The sequence below is a fragment of the Gracilinanus agilis genome, chromosome 1, assembly GCF_016433145.1.
Source record: "Gracilinanus agilis isolate LMUSP501 chromosome 1, AgileGrace, whole genome shotgun sequence".
In the NCBI taxonomy this organism is placed as follows: Eukaryota; Metazoa; Chordata; class Mammalia; order Didelphimorphia; family Didelphidae; genus Gracilinanus; species Gracilinanus agilis.
Window position 1 is genome coordinate 151,438,550 of NC_058130.1, and position 22,436 is coordinate 151,460,985.

Here is a 22,436-nt window from a genome sequence, read left to right on the forward strand (position 1 = left end):
GGTAAAAATTCCTTATGGGAGTATTTTAGATACTCTGGACACAAAAATGCAAAAATCCAAGAAGTTATGGCATTTGTTTCTCTGGATATTTATTTTTTTAGAGCAACTGTTAAACCATTTAAGAAAATCTAAAAGGAATTCCTATTCAGATTAGAATTTTAGAAATCTCAAATGTTAGGCAGGAAGGTATTAAAATGAGTTCTAGGCTTGGAGTCAGAAAGACCCGAGTTAGAATCCTGCTTTTCATACTTTCTAGCTGTACGGTTATACACAGATCAGTGAAGATAACATTTTCTATCTCATTACAAGGCTCCAATGAGATAATGTATCTAAAGTACTTTGCAAATCTTCAAGTGCTATATAAATGTTGAATGTTATTATTTTAAAAAGTTAACCATCTGTTACATCTGAACTTTTGGATTTCACAACTTTATTTTTACTTCTTTCCATTATAACAGGTATGAATGTATTTAAAGAAAACTATACACATACATGCATATACATACACCTATATATACATACATAAAACAAAATACATAAGACAAAAGATATAAATGTAATTCCACTTACACCAGAAATGAACATGGCTTAGGGGTGCCAGGAGGGTGGTTGCAATCAAGTGATCAATTGCAAAGTTCAACTTCATTTTCTTTGGATTTGGCACCTCCTACAACTCTGCCCACTAGCTTTTAAACAATCAAAAACTGAACTCTGCCAAAAGGACTATAAAATTGTGAATACTCTGATTCAGCAATATAGCTACTAGGCCTATATCTCAAAGAGTTCAAAAAAAGGAGGAAAGGACATATGTATAAAATATTTACAACAGCTCTTTTTGTGGTGGCAAAGAATTGGAAACTGAGGAGATGCCCATCATTTGGGAAATGGTTGAAAAAGTTGTGGTTGACTGTGATGGAACACTACTGAGTTGCAAAAAATGAGCAGGAGGATTTCAGAAAAATTGGTAAGAGCTATACAAACTGATGCAAACTGAAGTAAGTGGAACCAAAATAATATACACAGTAATGGCAATATTGTAACAATAATGAACTGTGAAAGACTTAGCTACTCTGATTAAGACAATGATCCAAGACAATTCCAAGGACTCATGGTGAAAAAAGTGCAATCCATCTCATGAGAACTAATGAATTCTGAGTGCAGACTGAAGCATAATTTTTCACTTTTCTTAATTTTCTTCCTTTTTATTTTGCAACATGGCTAATATGGAAACATTTTACACGACTTCACATGTATAAACAATACATTACTTTCTTTTTCAGTGGGTGAGGGGACAAGATGGAGGGAAATTTTTTTAAAGGAATGTTAAAAAATAAAGCAAATACATTTTAATTTTAATTTTTTCATTTTTAATTCTATTTCATTTCTAACTAATCCCCCCAAAATAACAATTGTCCCTTTCTACTCTATTTCTAGTCTAAGCTATTACTACTCTAAGAAATTTGCAGGAAAATTATGGGTACGGGAGATTTGGGGATTTATAACAATGTATGCATAACGTAAAACAAATGTTGCAACACAACAATCCTTAATAATAACAACTACTGGGGCAGCTGGGTAGCTCAGTGGATTGAGGAGAGTCAGGCCTAGAGACCGGAGGTCATAGGTTCAAATCTGGCCTCAGACACTTCTAGCTATGTGACCCTGGGCAAGTCACTTGACCCCCATTGCCTAGCCCTTACCACTCTTCTGCCTTGGAGCCAATACACAGTATTGACTCCAAGATGGAAGGTAAGGGCTTTAAAAATAATAATAACTATTAATTGTAAAAGTCCTTTTGGATTGTAGACAAGATCTGTCACAACACTCAACATTTTTGGTAAATGACTCATTTGGGATCAAAACTCAGGAGATCACTGAACTAAGTTACTTCTGCAATTGTGTCTGTCATATAATCTTGTATGATTCTGATGCAATGGTAAGAGACACTAATATCTAATAAAGTCTAATAAGAGTTGTCAAGGTTGCATTAATCTATACTAGGTCAAATGCTTTCTTATTCCAATAAACAATACATTAAGATCTTATATTCTCTATGCCTCACAACTAGCTGCATGACCATTAAGATGTAGTTCCCCTGTAGAAAAATCAGTCTGTAGGGATTTGTAGATGATTTTATAGGTAACAAAAAAGTTTTATTATTATTATTCACATTGTGCTTGTCATCAGTGAATTTCAGGTGGAATTACATACATTAATTAGTCTTCACAATACTCTAGTACTATTTGAGTCAATTTTTAAGATGGAGCAAATGAGTCACAAAGAGATTATGAGCCTTCCTCAACACAGCCAAGAATAGAATTCAGACTCTCAATCCTTTGTACTAAATCATGAGACATTCTTTACCCTTCAAAGACACAACCCTAAAGTAAAGAAGACTACCTGCCAAGTTATAAATAGGCCACATGATGATGTCCTTTTAAAACCAGACAATTCTTGCTTTTGGAGGTAAACAAAAATTTTTATAATCAGATCCTGCCCTGTGCTTCTCCACTAAATGTTTATCATTCATTTCATATTTCTACATAGTATCTTGTCCACTGTGGGTGCTTAACAAATGTTAAAGTATAAAATCTACAGCTTAAGGAATGTTAAGTTTCCTCAGTTTCCAAATGGGAAATTTAAAAGATAAGATAAAATTATTTTGAATAGAGGACTAGATAAGTCTAGTATATCTTCCTATCATAAAGGTGAACCATGTTTAAGTCCCAAAATAAAAGGAACTTTAATAATCTTATGAGAAACCTATTTTACTTAATAATAAGTCTAAAAGTCAATAAATTATTCTATTTATATGACTTCTGCAACTGCTTAAACCCATTTTCTATTATATCCTTAAGAGGGCCAGAAAATAACATAAAACATAAAGTCACAATTCTGCTCCTACCTAAAGGAGAAAATTTATAAATTATTAAAACTGGAAAAGAACTTCCACCAATCTCCTTATTTTAGATATAGAGAAACTGAGGCTGGGGGGTTTAATTGACGTGACCAAAGTCACATAAGTATGAATTTAAATGAGCCCAGGTCTTCTGACTCCAAAGTCAGTTGTCTTTCCATTAAACTTTGCTGCCTTCTGTCCAATCCCTTCATTTTATAAAGGGGAAAACCAACTTCCTAAAGAGACTAAAAATGTCTCCAAGGCCAACAATGATGTTATAATTGCCAAATCTAATGGGCTTTTCTCAATCTTCATCCTTCTTGGCCTCTCTACAGCCTTTAACACTACTGATGATACCTTCTTCTGGATACCTTCTCCTTTTCAGATTTTAGGAACATGCTCTCTCCTGGTTTTCCTCCAACTTAATATGACTCTTCCTCCATAGGTGTTTGTTTCCTAAAGGTTCTGTCCTAGCTCCTCTACTACTTTGCTCTGTAGTCTCATCAGCTCCCACAAATTCAATTATGATCTCTATTTAAATAATTCCTAAATCCATATTATCTAATGCTATCCTTTCTCTTGAGCATCAGGCCTTTATCAACTATTGCCTTTTGTTTTTCTGAAACTCAACATGTCCAAAACAGAACTTACCTTTTATCCTAAAACTTTCTTCTACTTCTAAGCTTCCTTATTACTATTAAGGGTACCACCGTTTTCCCAGTCACTCAGGCTTGAAACATTTGTCATCCCTGACTTCATTCTCAAATACACTCCATATAGCCAATCTGTTGCTAGGTTCTGTTGATTGTACTTTCATAATATCTCTTGTATACATTTCCTCTCTCAAATTCTCTTGGTACAATTTATTCTTATCACCTCAGGCTCAGACTATTGCAATAGCTTTCTGTTTGGTCTCTATGCCTCAAATGTCTTCCCACTTTAGTTCAATTTTCTCAAAGTGATTTGGCTAAAGCCTTGGTCTGAACATATTTCACCACTTCCCCTACCCTTCTCTTCCATAACTCCAGTGGCTCCCTATTACCTCTAGAATCAAATATAAAATCTTCTGTCATTTAAAGCCACCTTTGACAAACTGTTTTCTTAGCTTTTTATCTTCATACACTTTACAATACTTCACATACTCTACAACCAAGCAATACCAAGTTTAATGATGTTCTTAGCACAACTTACTCCATTCTCCCAACTCTGTACCTTTTCACTGGCTTCAAAATTCATCTCAAATTCCACTTTCTTGAGGAGGCCTCTCCTGGTCACACCTATTCTTAGTGTCTTCTCTTTGAGATTACCTTCTATCTACTCTCTATCTCATATGAACAGAATCGTTTACATGTGGCTTTCCCCATTAGAATATGAGCTCCTTGAGGGCAGGCACTATTTCTGACTTTCTTTGTCATCTCAGAGATAATGAAATAATATTTGTATAGCATTTACCAACGTGCCTAGTACATAGGAGACATGTAATAAATACCTGTTCCTCCCTTCTTCTTCCCTTCCCAGAGCTTAGCATAATATCTGGTATATAGTAAATACTAAGATGTTTACTAAGTGATTTACTGACTAAAGTGATATAACCTAAGCCACAAGACAAGGCAACTACAAAACCACCAGGACTAGAACTATGGTCTCCTGATTCTCAGTTTAATGTTTGTTGCTGAGCATCTTTTACCACAGGATCTGCTTTCTAACCCTGCCTCTTTAGTTCTTCAGAGACCCTCCAAGTTCTCTCACCCATCATATGGCATGGATGCTGCAAATGAATTCAATAATGTAATAAGTTAACAATAAAAGCAATGGCTACTCATATTTATAAGCTTTTTAAGGACTACAAAGCATTTTTCTCACAACAATCCTGGGATATAAGTAGAGAAGGGTTATGACAGGGATAATTGGCTTTCATAGGATCATATGCTTAGAAGATTTTGGGCTAGAAGGGTCTTTGAAAGTCACTAATTATAACCCTCTCATTTACAGATGAGAAAACTGAAGCCCAGAGAGGTAACATAACTTATTTAAGGTTTTAAAGGAAAAAATAAAAGTTAGTCAATTCATATGCATTAAACACCTGGTCCCTGTGCTAAGTGCTTGGGATTAAATAAAGGCAAAAAACAGTCACTGTTCTCAAAGCCCCATAGTGTAGCAACAAGGTGGTTCAATGGATATAAAGTCAAGCCTAGAGTCAGAAGGTCTTGGGTTCGAATCTAAAGGCAGACATTTCTTAGCTGTGTGACTGTGGGTATGTCACTTCAATTGCCTAGCCCTTACAAGTTCATCTGAGAACTGATATTTAGAATTTATTCTAGGACAGAAGGTAAGTATTTTTTAAAAAATTCCCCAGTGTAATGGGAAGACAACATAAAAACAACTATGTACAAACAAAATATATACAGGATAAACGGGATATAGGATATAACCAACAGAGTAACAGCATTTAGTGTAAAGGGGATCAGGAGTCTTCTTGTAGAAGATGACGTTTTCATTGGGATAAATCTGAAGTCTTATATTTGGGTTAAAATTAAAGACTTCATAACAAGGTGAGGGAGTATTATGGTTAGTTCACATTTTGTCTAAAAAAATCTGGAGAGGCTTAGTGGATTGTGAATTCAATATGAATCAATAGGATGATAAAAAAAATCCCCAAAGTTAATGCTGTGTTGAGAGGCATAGCTTGCAGAAACAAAGAAATAATATCTCTGTGTTCTGACCTGGTCGGGCCACATCTGGACTATTTCAGATTTGGACACCACATGTTAGAAAGGATGCTGATAAGCAGGAAGGCAACTAGGACAGTTAAATGCTTTAAATCTATATCATATGAAGGGCACTGGAATTAATAAAATATTTTTGGCCCTGAAAAGAGAAGGCTCAGGGAAGACAAGAATTGCTTCAAATATTTAAATGGCTCTCATGTTGAGAGGCTTTAGACTCAGTCTTTGAAGGAACTATGAGCAATGGGTAGAAATTGCAAAGAGACAGATTTAGACTATGTATAAAGAAAAGAAATTTCTTAAGAATTAAAGCTATCCAAAAATTGAAAGGACTGAATTCAGGAAGTAATGGGCTCCCTGTCACTGGAGGTCTTCAGGCAAAAAGCAGATAACTTGAAGGATGTTTATCATCAGAATTTGTTTCGGGGTATAGGTTCAAATAGATGGTCACTAACATCCTTCTAAGTCTGTGATTCTATGAAAACATTTCCAAATTTGGCTAGATTTATCTTTAAGTATTTAAAAAGAAAAAGAGGATAAATTATACCACAATAAAGAGGCACATGGGAGAGGAGGGGAAGAATACTATTATAAGAATGGGAGGCAGAGAGTGGCAATAGGTAATACTTAAACTTTGCTCTCAGTGGAATCCGTTTTGAGAGGGAAGGACAGCCAGATTTATTGGGAGATAGAATTTTATCTTACCCTACAGGGAAAGTTGAAAGGAAATAATGAAGGGGGGTGAGTGGGGCAGGGAGTATTAAAATGGAGGGAAAGGGGGGGGCAATAAATAGGCCTTAAAGAGAAATAAGAGGGGAATAAGAAGGGAGAGGGTGGAAAGTAAAGTAAAATAAGGGTGAGGAAAAAGGGGACTGATTAAAAGCATGATACTGGTATAGAAGTAAATAGTGAAAGAAGAAAGGGCAGGACTAAGAGAGGAAATCAGAATGATAGGGAATACACAGGTGGTAATCATAACTCTAAATATGAGTGGGATGAACTCACCCATAAGACAGAAACAGATAGAGTAGATCAAAACCAAAATCCTACCATATGTTGTCTACAATAAACACACACGAGGTGAGTAGACACACACAGGGTAAAGGTAAAAGACTGGAACAGAATTTATTGGGTATGAACTGAGGAAAAAGAAGGCAGAAATTGCTATCATGATATCTAAAAAAGCCAAAGAAATAGATCTGATTAAAAGAGATAAGGATGGCAATTACATCCTGATAAAAGGCAGTACAGACTATGAAGAAATATCAGTACTCAACATGTATGCACCAAATGGTATAGCATCCAGATTTTTAAAGGAGAAACTATTATGGCTTTAGGAGGAAATAAGATAGTAAAACTATGCCAGTGGGAGATCTCAACCTTCCTCTATCAAATCAAAAAATAAATAAGAAAGAAGAAATGTGAATGAAATCTTAGAAAAATCAGTTAATAGTTATATGGAAAGAAGTAAATAGGGATAAAAAGGAATACACCTTCTTTTCAGCAGCACATGGTACATTCACAAAGATTGGCCATGTACTAGGGCAAAAAACATTGCAAACAAATGCAGAAAAGCAGAAATAATAAATGTAACTTTTTCAGATCATAATGCAATAAAAATTATAATTAATAAAGGTAGAGAGAGGCAAATCAAATCAAAAATTTAAAAATATGATACTCCCAAACTGGCTGGTTAAAGAACAAATCATAGAAATAATGATTTCATTGAAGAGAATGACAAAGAGTAAACAACATATAAAAAGTTTTGGGATAATGCAAAAGCAGTACTCAGAGGAAAATTTATATCCCTGAATGCCCATATTAACAAAAAAGAGAGACAAGAGATTAACAAATTGGGCATGCAACTAAAAAAAACTAGAAAAAGAACAAATTAAAAACCCTCAGATGAAGACTAAATTGGAAATCCTAAAAATCAAAGGAGAAATTAATAAAATTGAAAGTAAAAGAACTATTTAACTAATAAATAAGACTAGGAGCTAGTATTTTGAAAAAACGAATAAAATAAAGTACTGGTTAATCTGATAAAAAAAAAGGAGAAAACAAAATTAACATTATCAAAGATGAAAAGGATGACCTCACCTCTAATGAAGAGGAAATTAAGGTAATTATTAAGAACCATTTTGCCCAATTATATGGCAATCTAGGTAACATGGATGAATATTTACAAAAATATAAACTGCCTAGATTAACAGAAGAGGAAATAGAATACTTAAATAATCCCTTATGAGAAAAAGAAATTGAACAAGCCATCAATGAACTCCCTAAGAAAAAAATCACCAGAACCGAATTCTCAAGTCAATTCTATCAAACATTTAAAGATCAATTAATCCCAATACTCTACAAATTACCTGACAAAATAGACAAAGAAGAAGTCTTACCAAATTCTTTTTATGATACAAATATGGTACTGATTCCCAAGTTAGGAAGATCAAAAACAGAGAAGGAAAACTATAGAACAATATCCTTAATGAACATAGATGTAAAAATAATAAATAAAATACTAGCTAAAACGCTACAACAAGTTATCACAAGGATTATTCCCTACGACCAGATGAGATTTATACCAGAAATGCAAGGATAGTTTAATATTAGGAAAACCATTCATATAAATGACCATATCAACAACCAAACTAATAAAAATCACATGATTATCTCAATAGATGCAGAAAAAGCCTTTGACAAAATACAACACCCATTCCTATTGAAAACACTAAAAAGTATAGGAATAAAAGGGCCTTTCCTCAAAATAATAAACAGTATTTATTTTAAACCATCATCAAGTATCATCTGCAATGGGAATAAGTTAGATGCCTTCTCAATAAGATCAGGAATGAATCAGGGATGCCCATTATCACCACTACTATTTAATATTGTACTAGAAATGCTAGCAGTAGCAATTAGAGAAGAAAAAGAAATTGAAGGGATCAAAGTAGACAATAAGGAAACTAAACTATCACTCTTTGCAGATGACATGATGGTATATCTAGAGAATTCAAGAAAATCAACTAACAAACTGGTAGAAACAATCAACAACTTTAGCAAAGTTGCAGGGAACAAAATAAACCCACATAAACTATCAGCATTCCTATATGTTTTCAACAAAACCCAGCTGCAAGAGTTAGAAAGAGAAACTCCCATTTAAAATTACTCTAGAGAAGATAAAATACCTGTGAATATACTTACCAAGGCAAATTCAGGAGTTATATGAACATAACTACAAAACACTCTTCACACAAATAAAACTAGATCTAAACAACTGGAAAAACATCAATTGCTCATGGGTAGGACAAGCTAATACAGTAAAAATGACAATCTTGCCTAAATTAATTTACTTATTCAGTGCTATACCTATTAAACTACCAAAACACGTTTTATAGAATTAGAAAAAATTATTACAAAGTTCATCTGGAAAAATAAAAGATTAATAATATTAAGGGAAATAATGAAAAAAATGTGAAGGCTGGAGGCCTAGCTTTACCAGATCTCAAACTATACTATAAAGCAGTGTGATCACCAAAACTATATGATAGAAGGGTGGATCAATAGAATAGACTTGGAATAAATGACAGTAACAAGATAGTGTTTGATAAACCCAAAGAGCCCAGCTTTTGGGACAAGAACCCACTATTTGACAAAAACTGCTGGGAGAACTGGAAAACAGTATGGGAGAAATTAGGCTTAGATCAACATCTTACACCCTATACCAAGATTAATTCAGAGTGGGTAAATGACTTAAATATAAAGAGGGAAACCATAAACAAATTAGGTGAATAGTATATCTGTCAGATCTATGGGAAAGGAAGGAATTTAAGACCAAGCAGGAGATAGAAAACACTACAAAATGTAAAATGAATAATTTTGATTCTATTAAATTAAAAAGTTTCTGTACAAACAAAACCAATGCAACCAAAATTAGAAGGGAAGCAACACATTGGGGGAAAAATTTATAACAAAAATCTCTGACAAAGGTCTCGTTTCTCAAATTTATAAGAAGCTAAGTCAATTGTACAAAAAATCAAGCCATTCCCCAATTGACAAATAGTCAAGGGACATGAATAGCAGTTTTCAGATAAAGAAATCAAAACTATCAATAGCACATAAAAAAGTGTTCTACATCTCTCATAATTAGAGAAATGCAAATCAAAACAACGCTGAGGTACCACCTCACACCTAGCAAATTGGCCAATATGACAGTAAAGGAAAATAATAAATGTTGGAGGCAATGTGGCAAAATCAGGACACTAATGCATTGCTGGTGAAGTTGTAAATGAATCCAGTCATTCTGGAAGGCATTTTGGAATTATGCCCAAAGGGCTTTAAAAGACTGCCTGCCCTTTGATACAGTAATAACCACTGTTGAGTTTGTACTTCAAAGAGATAATAGGGAAAAATACATGTACAAAAATATTCATAGCAGTGCTCTTTGTGGTGGCATAAAAATTGGAAAATGAGGGGATGTCCTTTGATTGGGGAATGGCTGAACAAATTGTGGTATATAATGGTGATGGAATACTATTATGCTGTAAGGACTGATAATCTGGAGGCTTTCCATATGAACTGGGAGAACCTCAATGAACTGATGCAGAGTGAAATGAGCAGAAGCAGAAGAACATTGTACACAGAAAGTAAAACATTGTGGAACAATCCAATGTAATAGACTTCATTATTAGTAGCAATGCAACAAGAGAGGACACTACTGAAGGACTTATGTAAAAGAATGCTATCCACATTGTGAGAAAGAATGATGTGAATAGAAATGCAAAAGCAAAACAAGACATCATTTATCACAGGTATATATTGGAATGTGATTTGGGGCTTAGGCCTTTAAAAACTGCTGTATAGCAAAAATGAATAATATGGAAACAGGTATCAAATGACAACATTTGTACAACCCAGTGGAATTGCTTATCGGGTTCTGGGAGCAGGGAGGGAAGAGCAGAGGGAAAGAAAAGTAATCATGGAAACATGGAAAAATATTTAAAAACAAATAAAATTTAAAAAATAAATTATATTTTCTTTATATCTAGATTTATATAGTCCTCATATGAAGATGGTACCAGTCACAGGGAAGGTACTCAATAGTTAAGTGAATGAAGATACCCAAGAATTAAAAATGTGTCTAATTTATTAATCTCTTGCCATTATCTAAATACCTTTCTCAAGCTAGCTGAGAAAGAAGTTAGTGAGAAGCTATAATCTGGAAGTGTTACACAAAGCAAAATGTCTTCAAGTTAACATTAGTTAAAATTTAGGGAGTCCCAATTTCCTAATAAATTTTTAGGCATAGGGCATTTATTATGTGTTTTCTATGTGCCACGCACTGTGCAGTGAGGATCCAACAAAAGATGAAAATTTCCAACAGTCTTTGCCCTCAAGGATCTTATAATTTAATAGGGAAGTCAACAAAAATCATTGTGTACAAACAAAATATATTCAGGATTAAAATCTCAGATGGAATGCACCAGCACTAAGCAGGACCAGGAAAGAATTCTCTAATGCCAGTCTGTTTTAAGAACAGATTTGAATAAATTCTTCCTGTCATCACAAGGCTTTAAAAAAAAATTCTCTTATTATGGATGACAAATGTCAGCATCATTCCAACAGTGTTAAAGTATTATAAGTTTTCTTAAATTTCATTTAACTTATAAAGAATAAAAGATAAGAATTTACACATATCTATACCCAATTAAACTGTACTTCTATGATAATCAAAAAGTAATTATTCCGTGTTAATTGAAATTTCTGTAAAATAGCTAATTATGTGCCAACAGATTAAATGTAGAATGGCTGTGCATATATTTGTATAAAATCTGCAGAGCTTGCCTTGGGTCAATATTGACTTATGGATTCCTAATGTACTTTTAAAACATAATTTTGAGAGCAAAGTGTGCAGCAGAGAACATTTGGTATCAATAATTAATCTGTTGGTTTTTTTTTCTTTTTTTTTGCAAACAAACAGAACACAAGTCTGCCAGTAAATGTTTAAACAGTTTAGAGCAAACACATTCTAGATATCATGTAATTTATTACTGAGAGTTCCAGAGTCATAAGTATTTAATTAAAATGTTTTACCTGTTTTACCTAAATACTTATTCTAGAGCACTAATATCAACATAACAACACTTGATTTTGGCTATAATATTCCAGGGAGTTTTTTTCCCTTCTTTTTAATCTGTCTTCCATGCCAATTAGTTTTGGTTATAGCTTGCAATTTCTTTTTTTTCAGTCTTGATTTTTAAAAAATATTTCTTGTTTTCTCAGTCATTGGCTTCTATTTGGTCAATTCAAATTTTCAGGGAGTTGTGTTGTTTGGGCAAGCTTTTATACCTCTTGTGCCAAACTGTTAATTCCTTTTCCAATTCTTCCTTCCATAACTTTTAATTCTCTCCTATTTTTTTGTCCTTAGGTGCTCTCATTTCATTTATAAATTTTTTAAAACTCTTGCTTCATTTCTTCTAAGAATTTTAGTTGAATTTTTGCCCAATCTATGTATTTCTCTGAAGTTTCACATGTAAGTGTTTTTGGAAATTTTGTTCTCTTGGGTTTGTGTCTTGTATGGCCACTTTGCCACCAAAATAACTTTTTATGATGGGATTTTTTTTATTTGCTCATTTTTTAAGATTTGATGTTAAGGTTGAACCTTTTTTTTTAACCCTTACCTTCTGTCTCATAATCAACACGATGTATTATTTACAAGACAGAAGAGTGGTAAGAGCTAGGCAATGGGTACTAAGTGACTTGCCCTGGGTCACACAGCTAGGAAGTGTGTAAATTTAGATTTGAATCCAGGACCTCTCCCTTCTCAAAGCCTAGCTCTCAATTCACTGAGCCACTTAGCCTTAGGTTAAAGTCTAGTATTTCTGGAGGAAAAGAAGAGACTAGGCCCAGTAGACTGCTCTTGGACTCAGATCCTATCAGCCAACTGGAAAGTCTGTTGGTTATAGTGTCAGTATTATAGGCTCCCTTTTGGTCTGGGACTCTTGCCTTGGTTATTCCTCTGCTGGCTAGACTACATGCTGGAAGTGAGCCAGTGTGCTGAGTCTGAGGGATGAGCCACAACACTGTTGCTTCTTCTGAAATTCTTCCTTTCTCCACACATTGCTCAGACCCTCCCTACCCTGCACAGATTTTCTTTTCAGTAAGCCTAGAATCTGTGACCTGGAATTGAATAGTGGAAGACAAAGCTGCCAATTTGCAACTATCCTCATTACTCTGCCTCTCATATAGTTGAGATCTGTTGCTTTGGTGCATGGCCTCTCCCTGGGCATGCTTGGGAGGGGTATTTACCTGGCTGGACTCCATTCCCAGTATCTGTGGGCTCCTCTCCCAGTCTCCCTATGCCAATGCGGGCTGTCAAATGACTTACTGTGACTTTTCTGGATTTTCCCATTAGAATTCAGTCTGGTGTGTTTTCTAGATCTTTTTGGCAGAGTTTGTAGAGGGAAGCTCACTGCATTGCTTCTGCCACTTGGCTGTCTTGGTTCTGCCTTGACTGTGATTCTTTTTTTTAATATTCCCCCCCCCATTATGTTTAAAGGCAATTTTTAACACTTGTTGAAAATTTTTTTTGAATTCCAAATTCTCTTTCTCCTTCTCAAATGATAAACAAACTGATATAGATTTTACATGTACAATCATGGAAAACATTTTTTCCATATTAGTCATCGTGAAGAGAACTCAAAGAAAACCAACCAAAAAATCCTAAAATAAAGAAAGTAAAATATAGTATATTTCAGTCTATATTCAGCCTCCATCAGTTTTTTCCTTGGAGATGGATGTTATTTTTCATCATGAGTCTTTGGATATTGTCTTAGATCGCCATTTGGCAGAGAAAACCTGTCATTCACAATTGTTCATCAAACAATGATGTTTCTACGTACATGTTTTCTCCTTGTTCTGTCCATTTCACTTTGCATCAGTTCATAGAAGTCCTTCCAGGTTTTAAATATGCCACAACTTATTCAGTCACTTTCCAGTTGATAGACATCTCCTCAATTTCTAATGCTTTGCTACCACAAAAAGTTACTATCAATCTTTTTGTACAAATAGATCCTTCCCCCCCAACATATTTTAAAAAATCTCTTTGGGACCTAGTAGTGGTATTATTGGATCAAGGGTATGCAATTTTAAAGCTCTTTGGACATAGTTCCAATTTGCTTTCCAGAATGGTTAGATCTGTTCACAAATCCACCAACAGTGAATCAGTGCCCCAATTTTCCCATACTGCTTCCAACATTTATCATTTCCCTTTTCTATCATATTAGCCAATCTGATAGGGGTGAGATGGTGGCTAAGAGTTTTATATTTACATTTCTGTGAGAATGATTTAGGGCATTTTTTTCATGTGGTTATAGATAACCTAGATATCTTCATCTGAAAAATGCCTGTTCATATACTTTGCTCATTTATCAATTGGGGAATGATTTATATTCTTATAAATTTGACTCAGTTCTCCATATATTTGAGAAATGAGACCTTGATCACAGATACTTCTTGTAAAAAAATTTCCCCAAGTTTGCTCCTTTCCTGCTAATCTTGGCTGCACTGGTTTTATTTGTGCAAATGTTTTTTAATTCAATATAATCAAAATTATCCATTTTACATCCCTGTCTGTCTCATTTGTTCATAAATTCCTCCCTTATCCATAAATCTGAGAGGTAAACTATTTCATACTCACTTAAATTTTTGTTTATGACATCACTTTTTTTGGTCTATATCACATACCCATTTTGACCATATCTTGGTATACAGCAGGAGATGCTAATCTATACTCAGTTTCTACCATACTGTTTTCTACTTTTCCCAGCAATTTTTTGTTAAATAAAAAGTCCTTGTCCCAAAAGCTTGGATCTTTGGGTTTATCAAATGTTAAATTACTATGTTGACCAGTGATTCTTAAATTATCCTTTCTTGATCTGTTTTCTTAGGTCAGTGGTTTTTATTATGGGATATCTAATTTTATTTCTATTTTTTCAATCTTTAAAAAAATATTTCTTGTTGTCTTAGGAAGGCATCAACTTCTTTTTGGTCTAATCTAATAGGACTCTATTACTTGAGTAAACTTTTGTACAAAGCGTGCTAAAATGCTAAATTTCTTTTCAAATCTTCCAAAGTTCTCACTTCCTTTCCAAATCCTGTAGTGTCCCAATTTCAATTCTATTTGTTTAAACTTTTTAAAAAGTTTTTTTAAAAAGTCATTTTCTTTTGGGAATTCTAATAGATAATGTGGCCAAATAGTGGTTTTCTCTGATTTTTTCAATTATTTTCCTCTTTTGTATTTGATTGTTAAGCATCTATAACATTATTACAGTTTTATCTTTTTTCACTTATTCTACCAGTCTACTAAAGGGACTAGTCTCCAATAGGATTCTTCTAATAAAGTTCTTAAGGCTTTGTATGACCCTGGCTTGTCTTATTTTGGGTCCTGCTGCCATCTGTGTTCTTTAGTGCTATGTTTTTCACTAATCATAGGAATCCTGGCTTGTGCTAGAGAGATATAAACTCTCAGTAGGCCCTATGGGGTCAGATTAAGGGTAGAGTCAGATTGCTTACACTCTTGATATTTACAGGTTTCAGACCTTTGTTTAGGTCTAGGCAACACAGTTGCAAATTTGCCCCTGATGGAACTCCAGCAGACAGTTGTTCCAAATCTCTAGCTGGAAGACTTAGCAGACTCAGTAACTATTGCCTGCTTACCTGAACATAAGGGGCCATGTCTGGCCTTTAGAATCCCAAGACTTTGGAATCCTAAACCCCAAGATAACAAAGGTAAATGGGCAGATAATTATTTTTGTATAAAAGATATAGATTTCTTTTTTTGTGGACCTCAAGGGAAATCAATGGTATAACATAGACAAAAAAAAAGTTGATCTTAAGCAATAATAAAAAAAAGATATCCTAAACCTGAGAAGTTATCTTTAGTTTTGAAAACATTTGGAGAAAAATGGATTTGATACAAAGAAGGGTCAACCAGTCAGGCAAGAGGCATTTATTAAGCACCTACTATTTGTCAGGCATTGTGCTAGGCAATGGGGATGTCCAGGCATGGGGTGATAAGGGTGGTGGTACAGTGGAGGACCCATAACAATACAGTGTCAAGGAATAAAGAAGGAGTAAATGATAGATGTTATGAAGGTAAAACTGGCAAGACTTCATGATAGATTACACATCATTGGAGGTGAGAGAGTGAGAAGTCAAGAAAGACATCTACATTGAGAACCTAAGTGACTGGAATAATGATAGTGCTATTTATAATAATATAAAAATTAGAGAGGAGAAGGCTTTGGGGGAAAGATAATGAAATCAGACTCAGATAAGTTTAGTCTAAAATGTTTATATGACATCTGGTGGAAATTTGGGGCTGGTGACAGAGAGAGGCTAGGGTAGGACAAATAGATCTAGGAATCATCCTACAGAGATATCTGAAGCAATGGGTATGTATGAAATCACCAGGTGATGCAATATACAGAGAGAAGAGGGTGGATGGAGGCTTAGGGGACACTCACAGTTAGTGGATGAAGATACAGAAAAGGAGATTGAAGTGAAGTGGTCAGGCAGGTAGGAGAACCAAGAGAGTCTACATGCCATGAAAACCCAGAGGTAAGAGTATCAAGGAAAGGTCATTCAACAGGGTCAGTGGCTGCTGTGTGGTCTAGAAGGATGAAAACTCAAGAAAATTCTCATTAGATATGGTAAAAGAAGTAGAGACACAGATTACAGATAGACTCTTCAAGGAGATCAGCCACAAAAAGAAGAGATATGAAGTGAGAACTAATAGAAATAGATGAATAAAGTGAGGGTTTTTGTTATTGTAGTTGTTGTTGTTTTTAGGAAATAGGAGACTTAAACCTGTTTGTAGGCAGTAGGGAAACAACCAGTAAACAGAGAGAATTATAGTGAGAGAATGTTAGTGGAGGAAATCTGAAAGAGAAGATGGGAAAGAATGGGATTACTTGTGCATATAGAGGGTTTAGGAGAAGGGCCAACTCTTCATGTGAGAAAGGGAAAAAAGAGTGGTGGAAAACTGAATATGAGATGATAATGAGGGATTAAGAGGAAGGTCTTGTAAAATGATCTTAATTTTTTCAGTGAAATATGAAGTAATGTTCTAAGCTAAATGGGTGGGTAAAAGCTGGGCTGTGGAAGGCTGGAGGAGGAATAAAAATGTTTGGATAAGGCATTGGGGTGAATAGGTAATGAATCTATTAGAAAGACATAAAAAATTGTCTCCCCACAATGAGGACCCATTTCTAATTATGTATACATAAATTTGTAGTAGACCCAATGACAATCAGTTTCATGATTTTCTCCAGCTTTTTTCAGTACCACATGAGGAGGAATGGAGGCAATGGATAATGGGAGTAATACCAGGTGAGGACTGAAAGGGCAAGATTGGTGATAGGATAAGGGGGCAAGAGACTCAAGAGGAAAGTACATAGTAGAACTCTGGCTCTCTAAGGGGTCAAGATGTATATATCCAGTGCAGGGGGTGATGGCCTGGAAAAGACCTGAGGGATGAGACACTGTATTAAGGACAAAGAACAGGGTTTAGGATTGTAAAGCAAAGGGAGAAGTGGAATGATTAGATAAGGAAATTTAAGAGTTCATAGACATGGAAGTGGAACCCTGGTGGGTGATAGAAAGATCCAGGTGATAGAAAGATATATCTCTCTCTATCTCTCTCTATCTCTCTCTATCTCTCTCTCTCTCTCTCTCTCTCTCTCTCTCTCTCTATCTCTCTCTCTCTCTCTCTCTCTCTATATATATATATATATATATATATATATATATATATATCTGTGGTGAGGTAGTAAAAGTGTGCTACAAAAGGTTTAGTTGAAGAAAATGTGCATGCTTTGCCTTGTAAAGACTTCACTATGTTTGAGAGCTATCATGTAAAAGATGAATTAAATTTATTCCACTACTTGTTGGAATCAAGAAAACAATATACAGAATGACTACACAATGATAATAGCTGGCATTTTTATACTACTTTAAAGGTTGTAAAACGCTTCATATATATGTTAACTCATTTTATTCTCACAAGAATCTTGGAAAGTTGCTGCACTATTATCACCCCTATTTTACAGATGATGAAATAGAGCCACAGAGAGAATAGGTGACTTGCCCAGAGTCACATGGCTAATAAATGTCTGAGATAGGATTCATATTTCAAGCCTTCCGTATTCCAAGTACTCTTTTCTCTGTTAGCTACCTCAACGATGTAAATGAAAAGAACTACCATGAGACAACCAAAAAATGAATATTGCACAATTAGGAATAAGCTTGACCCCAAAGAAGATATATGAGAAAACATTTTTCTCTACTTCTTTGTGGAGGTGGTAATTCTTTGTGTGTAGAATATAGCATATGTTGTCAGATTTTTTTTTTTGGTATACTGATATAAGTTTTATGGATTTTTTTCTCTTTACTTTTTCTTAAAAAGAATAATTTGTTATGAAGAAAGGCTTTCTGGGAAGTGAGAGAGATGGAAAGCAAGCAGAAATTTAGGTGAGAGAAAATATAAGATATCAACAAAAATTATTTTAAAAATTCATTCTACGAGTCACATTTCTGGCCATGGTTAGTATGAGATATGTTTTGCTTGAATATGCATATTTGCTACAAGTTTTTTTTCTTTTTTCTTTCTCAGTGGAGGGAGAGAAAATAAATGCTTGCGAATTGAAAAAGAATGAAATTTTAAAAATTAGTTCTTGATCTCAGAGGGCAAACTGGGAGCAGTAAATGGAAGTTGAAGGGACAATTTCTTAACATTAGAGCTATCCATAAGAGGAACAGAATTCCTTGGGAAACAGAATTCATCCTTGCTAGGTATCTTCCATGAATGCTGGATGAGTATTATGGAAGGAATTCCTGTTCAAGTCTGGTTTGGGCTAAATGGCTTCTGAGGTCCCTTCCAAGATTTTGGATTAAAAAAAAAAAAAACACAAAAAAAAAACCCAGCCCCAACCCACAGTGCAGGCTATGAATTTGTATTTACATCCAGGAGCATATTTTATTTTAAATGTTTTCTACTGGAAACCTATTAAAACTTAAAATACAGAAAATTATGCTGAGACTTTATGTGGATCAACAGCTGAATTAAATGACTTTTGTTGAGAAATAAAAGCTTCTTATGTCTTCATAATTTTAAGCCATATCAACAGCATCTTCTAAACAGTAAAAAGGCATGACAAAGGGAGTCCTCTGTTAAAAATTGACATAATACAATTACCCAGTTTATAAATCACAGACTTTGTGAGAAAAAATTTTGATGAAAAGACTAGCTTCATAACTTACTTTTTATATGCACCTAAATAATAAGAAATGAAGGCAAAACATAAAAATGATCCTCTGCAGTAAGAGCTAAAAAACAAACTACTTTATAGTTTGGGTAACTATTAGTATAATTTAGAAGGATTAGCCTTATCTTTGTCCTTACAATGGAGGCAACATTTTATGCCTTCAACTATGATAGAATGATGGACTTATGTGATTCTTATAACTACCCCACCAAATTGTTTTTTTTACAGATTCAACCCATACAATTTAATATCTTTACCTGAACTGTCCGGCCTGCATTGATATGCTCTTCATGTAACCGGTCCCAGAGTCTGCATCGTTGATACTGTAAACACAAAAAATATTTTTTTTAACTATGTAATTTTTCATCTTTAGGAACTGAATAACTTGACTCAAGAAATTCCTTCAGGTTCTAAAATTTTCAGTAATAATTTACTCCTTTGAGAATTTTTTTTCTTTTAAAAACAACTAGGTTACAGCTTTAGACCTCTGCTATTACAGAACTATACCTGAGATTCTCCACCCTATCCCAAAAGCAAACAGTTATTTCTTCATGTTATTGCAATTACTAGAAATATTCTTGGGACAGCATACATTTCTCTAGAAGCAGAGAATGAAAAAGGCAGCTATAAGTCACAGTCTTTTAACTGCTTGAGATCTGTCTGAGCTTTGAGGAAGGGGTACAGAACAGAGTAGCTAACAAACTAGTGAAGTGTAATTGTCCTGAATTCCAACTTATCAATGATGTTTATTCAATCTCACTTGATTCTCATGCTTCTCCTCTGTTGATTATTTCCAATTAATCTTGCATTTAGCTTGTTTGTATATAATTGTTTATATGTCACTTCACCCAACAGATTGTGAGCTCCTACTGTACAGAGATTGTCTTCTACCTTTCTATTTCCATGCTTAATACAGGCCCAGTACCTAATGTTTACAGACCTCCTGCTAGTCAGAGATGTCCTCTCAAGGCCCTATTTCCACTCTGAATGAAGTTTTCCAATAAGTTTTCCAACAGTCTTTCTGTGACAGATATATACAATATAAACTGCTGCACAATGGAGAATGAAATTGTACTACTAGAGAGCTGCAGGAATTATCTGTTCTCACTGTTAAGAGCCTAGAAATAGGAAATTACCTGGCTTTCTGTTTCAAAAGTTCAAGTTAGGAACCTGGAATAATTTTTTCCCCAAGAAAAAAACTTCTGAATGGTTCTTAGGTTCCTAGGCTAGCCCACAAGAGCCCATTTAATATACAATGTTGCTGAAAAATACATATTTACAATGACAAATAGTAAACAATATCATTGCAAATACTAGCAATTATATAAGACAGAAAAACAAATCAAGGGGACAAGAAATAATGTTGGTATTTGCTTCTGAAATGAAGAACAAAGTCAGGAAATGATGTAGAATTTGTTCTATATAGTCATACTTCCCAAACTCATCTGAACCCTGTTAGTGGGGGGCATTTTTTTCATATTATAGATTCACTATCAAATGCCTGGCAGCTAGATGATGAAGTGAATAGAGTACTGGGTCTGAAGCCAGAAAGACTCATCTTTGTGAGTTCAAATGTGGTCCCATACATTTGCTAGTGTGTGACTTTGGACAAGTCACTTAACCCTGCTTGCCTCAGTTTCCATCTCAGTTTACAGATGAGTAAAAAGAGATGAAGGAGGAAATGGCAAATCACTCTAGTACCTTTGCCAAGAAAACCCTAAATGTGGTCACAAAGAGTTAGACATGATTAAAAAAATGACTGAACAATCAAATGCATCATAGTGTTAATATTGAACCATCTTCTCTCTTGTAAAGACCCTATAACTACTTCTAACAAGTACTTTTTTGTAGAGTTTATGTACTCAAGCCCTAAAAAGTACATTTTATATATGCATAGTCAGAAAAACAAGAGGGACTATATATAGGAAATTGTGACTATTTCATACTGCTTGCATTTTTTAAAAAAGTATACAGTAAATTCCATACTCTGTTTTTGAAACTGTGCTTCTTCTCCTCTAATCAATATAATAATCCAAGTCCAAAGGATCCATTATGAAAAATGCTATCCATCTGCAGAGAGAGGAATTATGAGGTATAAACTGAAGCAGATTTTTTAATTTTATTTTTCTTGTTTGTATGGGTTTTTTTTTTGCAACATGGCCAATATAGAAATATGTTTTGTATGATTTCATATGTATAAATGATATATTGCTTGTTTTCTTAAAAGGATTGGAGAGTGGCTAGAGGGAGAGAATTTGGAACACAAAAAATTTTTAAATATTAAAAATGATTATTTTTAAAAGAGAAAATAATTGAAATCTCCCTTGTCTTACTTATTTCTTTCAGAAATTTTATTCTGTTCTCTTCTGTGCATTAAGTGTTCCAATGGCCTTCTTTCCAAGAGGCAGCACTATTGCTAAAAACCCTCACTCCTTATTTCCCCTTGTCAATTCAACTAAGAGGAGAAAAAAAAAAAAAAACTTGTAACAAATAACATAATTAGGAAGTCTAGATCTTCAATTTAATGTATTTATACACCAAATCTGTGTGTATGTATGTGTGTGTACGTGCACACAACTGTTTCAGATAAAAGGGAAGTTCACCTGATCCCTGCTTCTTCCAACTCTTCCTTCATGTTTATATATCCTTTTCTTGGATAGTTCTGATTGATTACCAGAAAGTTCTTTCTTATATTGAACCAAAATTTTGCTTCTCTTCCAACTGTCAATCTCAGTTCTCCTTTTTCTTTCTCTCTTCCCCATCTCTCTTTTACATAATACATAATAATATATAATGTTGAATTTCTGTTTTACCTGTTAGCTCTTCAAATATCTAAAGATAGCATTGTGTCATGTTTCCCTACCCCATTTTGTTATTTTCATTTTCTTTTTTTGGTCAAATATTAGCTCATTCCAGGCTTTAGCTTCCCTAACCTTATCCTTACAGGTTCTACTAATTTGTATATATTTAAATTGTTGTTGGTGATATGCACCTGCTTCCACTATGCCCTTTTAAAATCCAAGTACATGAGAGATCTCCCACAGCAATTACATGGGTCTTTTAAGAGTATCTTCTTTTTTTATTGAGACAATATTTTTATTTTGTTGTCAGAATTTCACATGAAAGCCTTCCATCTCTCTCTGTATCTTTCTTTTTGGTATCTCAGACTACAGTGTTATGCCTATATTTCTTTGAACTGTCTGAAATTAGTTTTTTTTTTTTAAGTCTAAAGTATACCTACTTATATTGTCATCCTTGGATATTACTAAAACATGGTACAGTCAAATTTTTCTAAAGTTCCAACTGTTTCCACTTCACCAATATAGTCTTTCTTTTCTATAAGTTAAAATTAGGTTCAAAGTAATAGATTCCCTCATTCTTTCTTTTAATTTATAAAAGATAAACTTATGTGCTGAAAGCAAATTATCTAATAAATTCTTGCCTGGATAAGACAATTTCAATATATATTTTAGTGCATAATATAAG

At 34.2% G+C, this 22,436-nt stretch overlaps 1 protein-coding gene across 1 annotated transcript in view; it reads right to left on the reverse strand.

The window, feature by feature from the left end:
- Nucleotides 1–22,436, reverse strand: part of STX17 (syntaxin 17) — a 77,219-nt gene that overhangs the window by 52,345 nt on the left and 2,438 nt on the right. Inside the window, exon 2 of the mRNA XM_044658312.1 lies at nt 19,208–19,273. Coding sequence (XP_044514247.1) covers nt 19,208–19,273 — 66 coding nt within the window. The remainder of the gene's footprint in view (nt 1–19,207; nt 19,274–22,436) is intronic.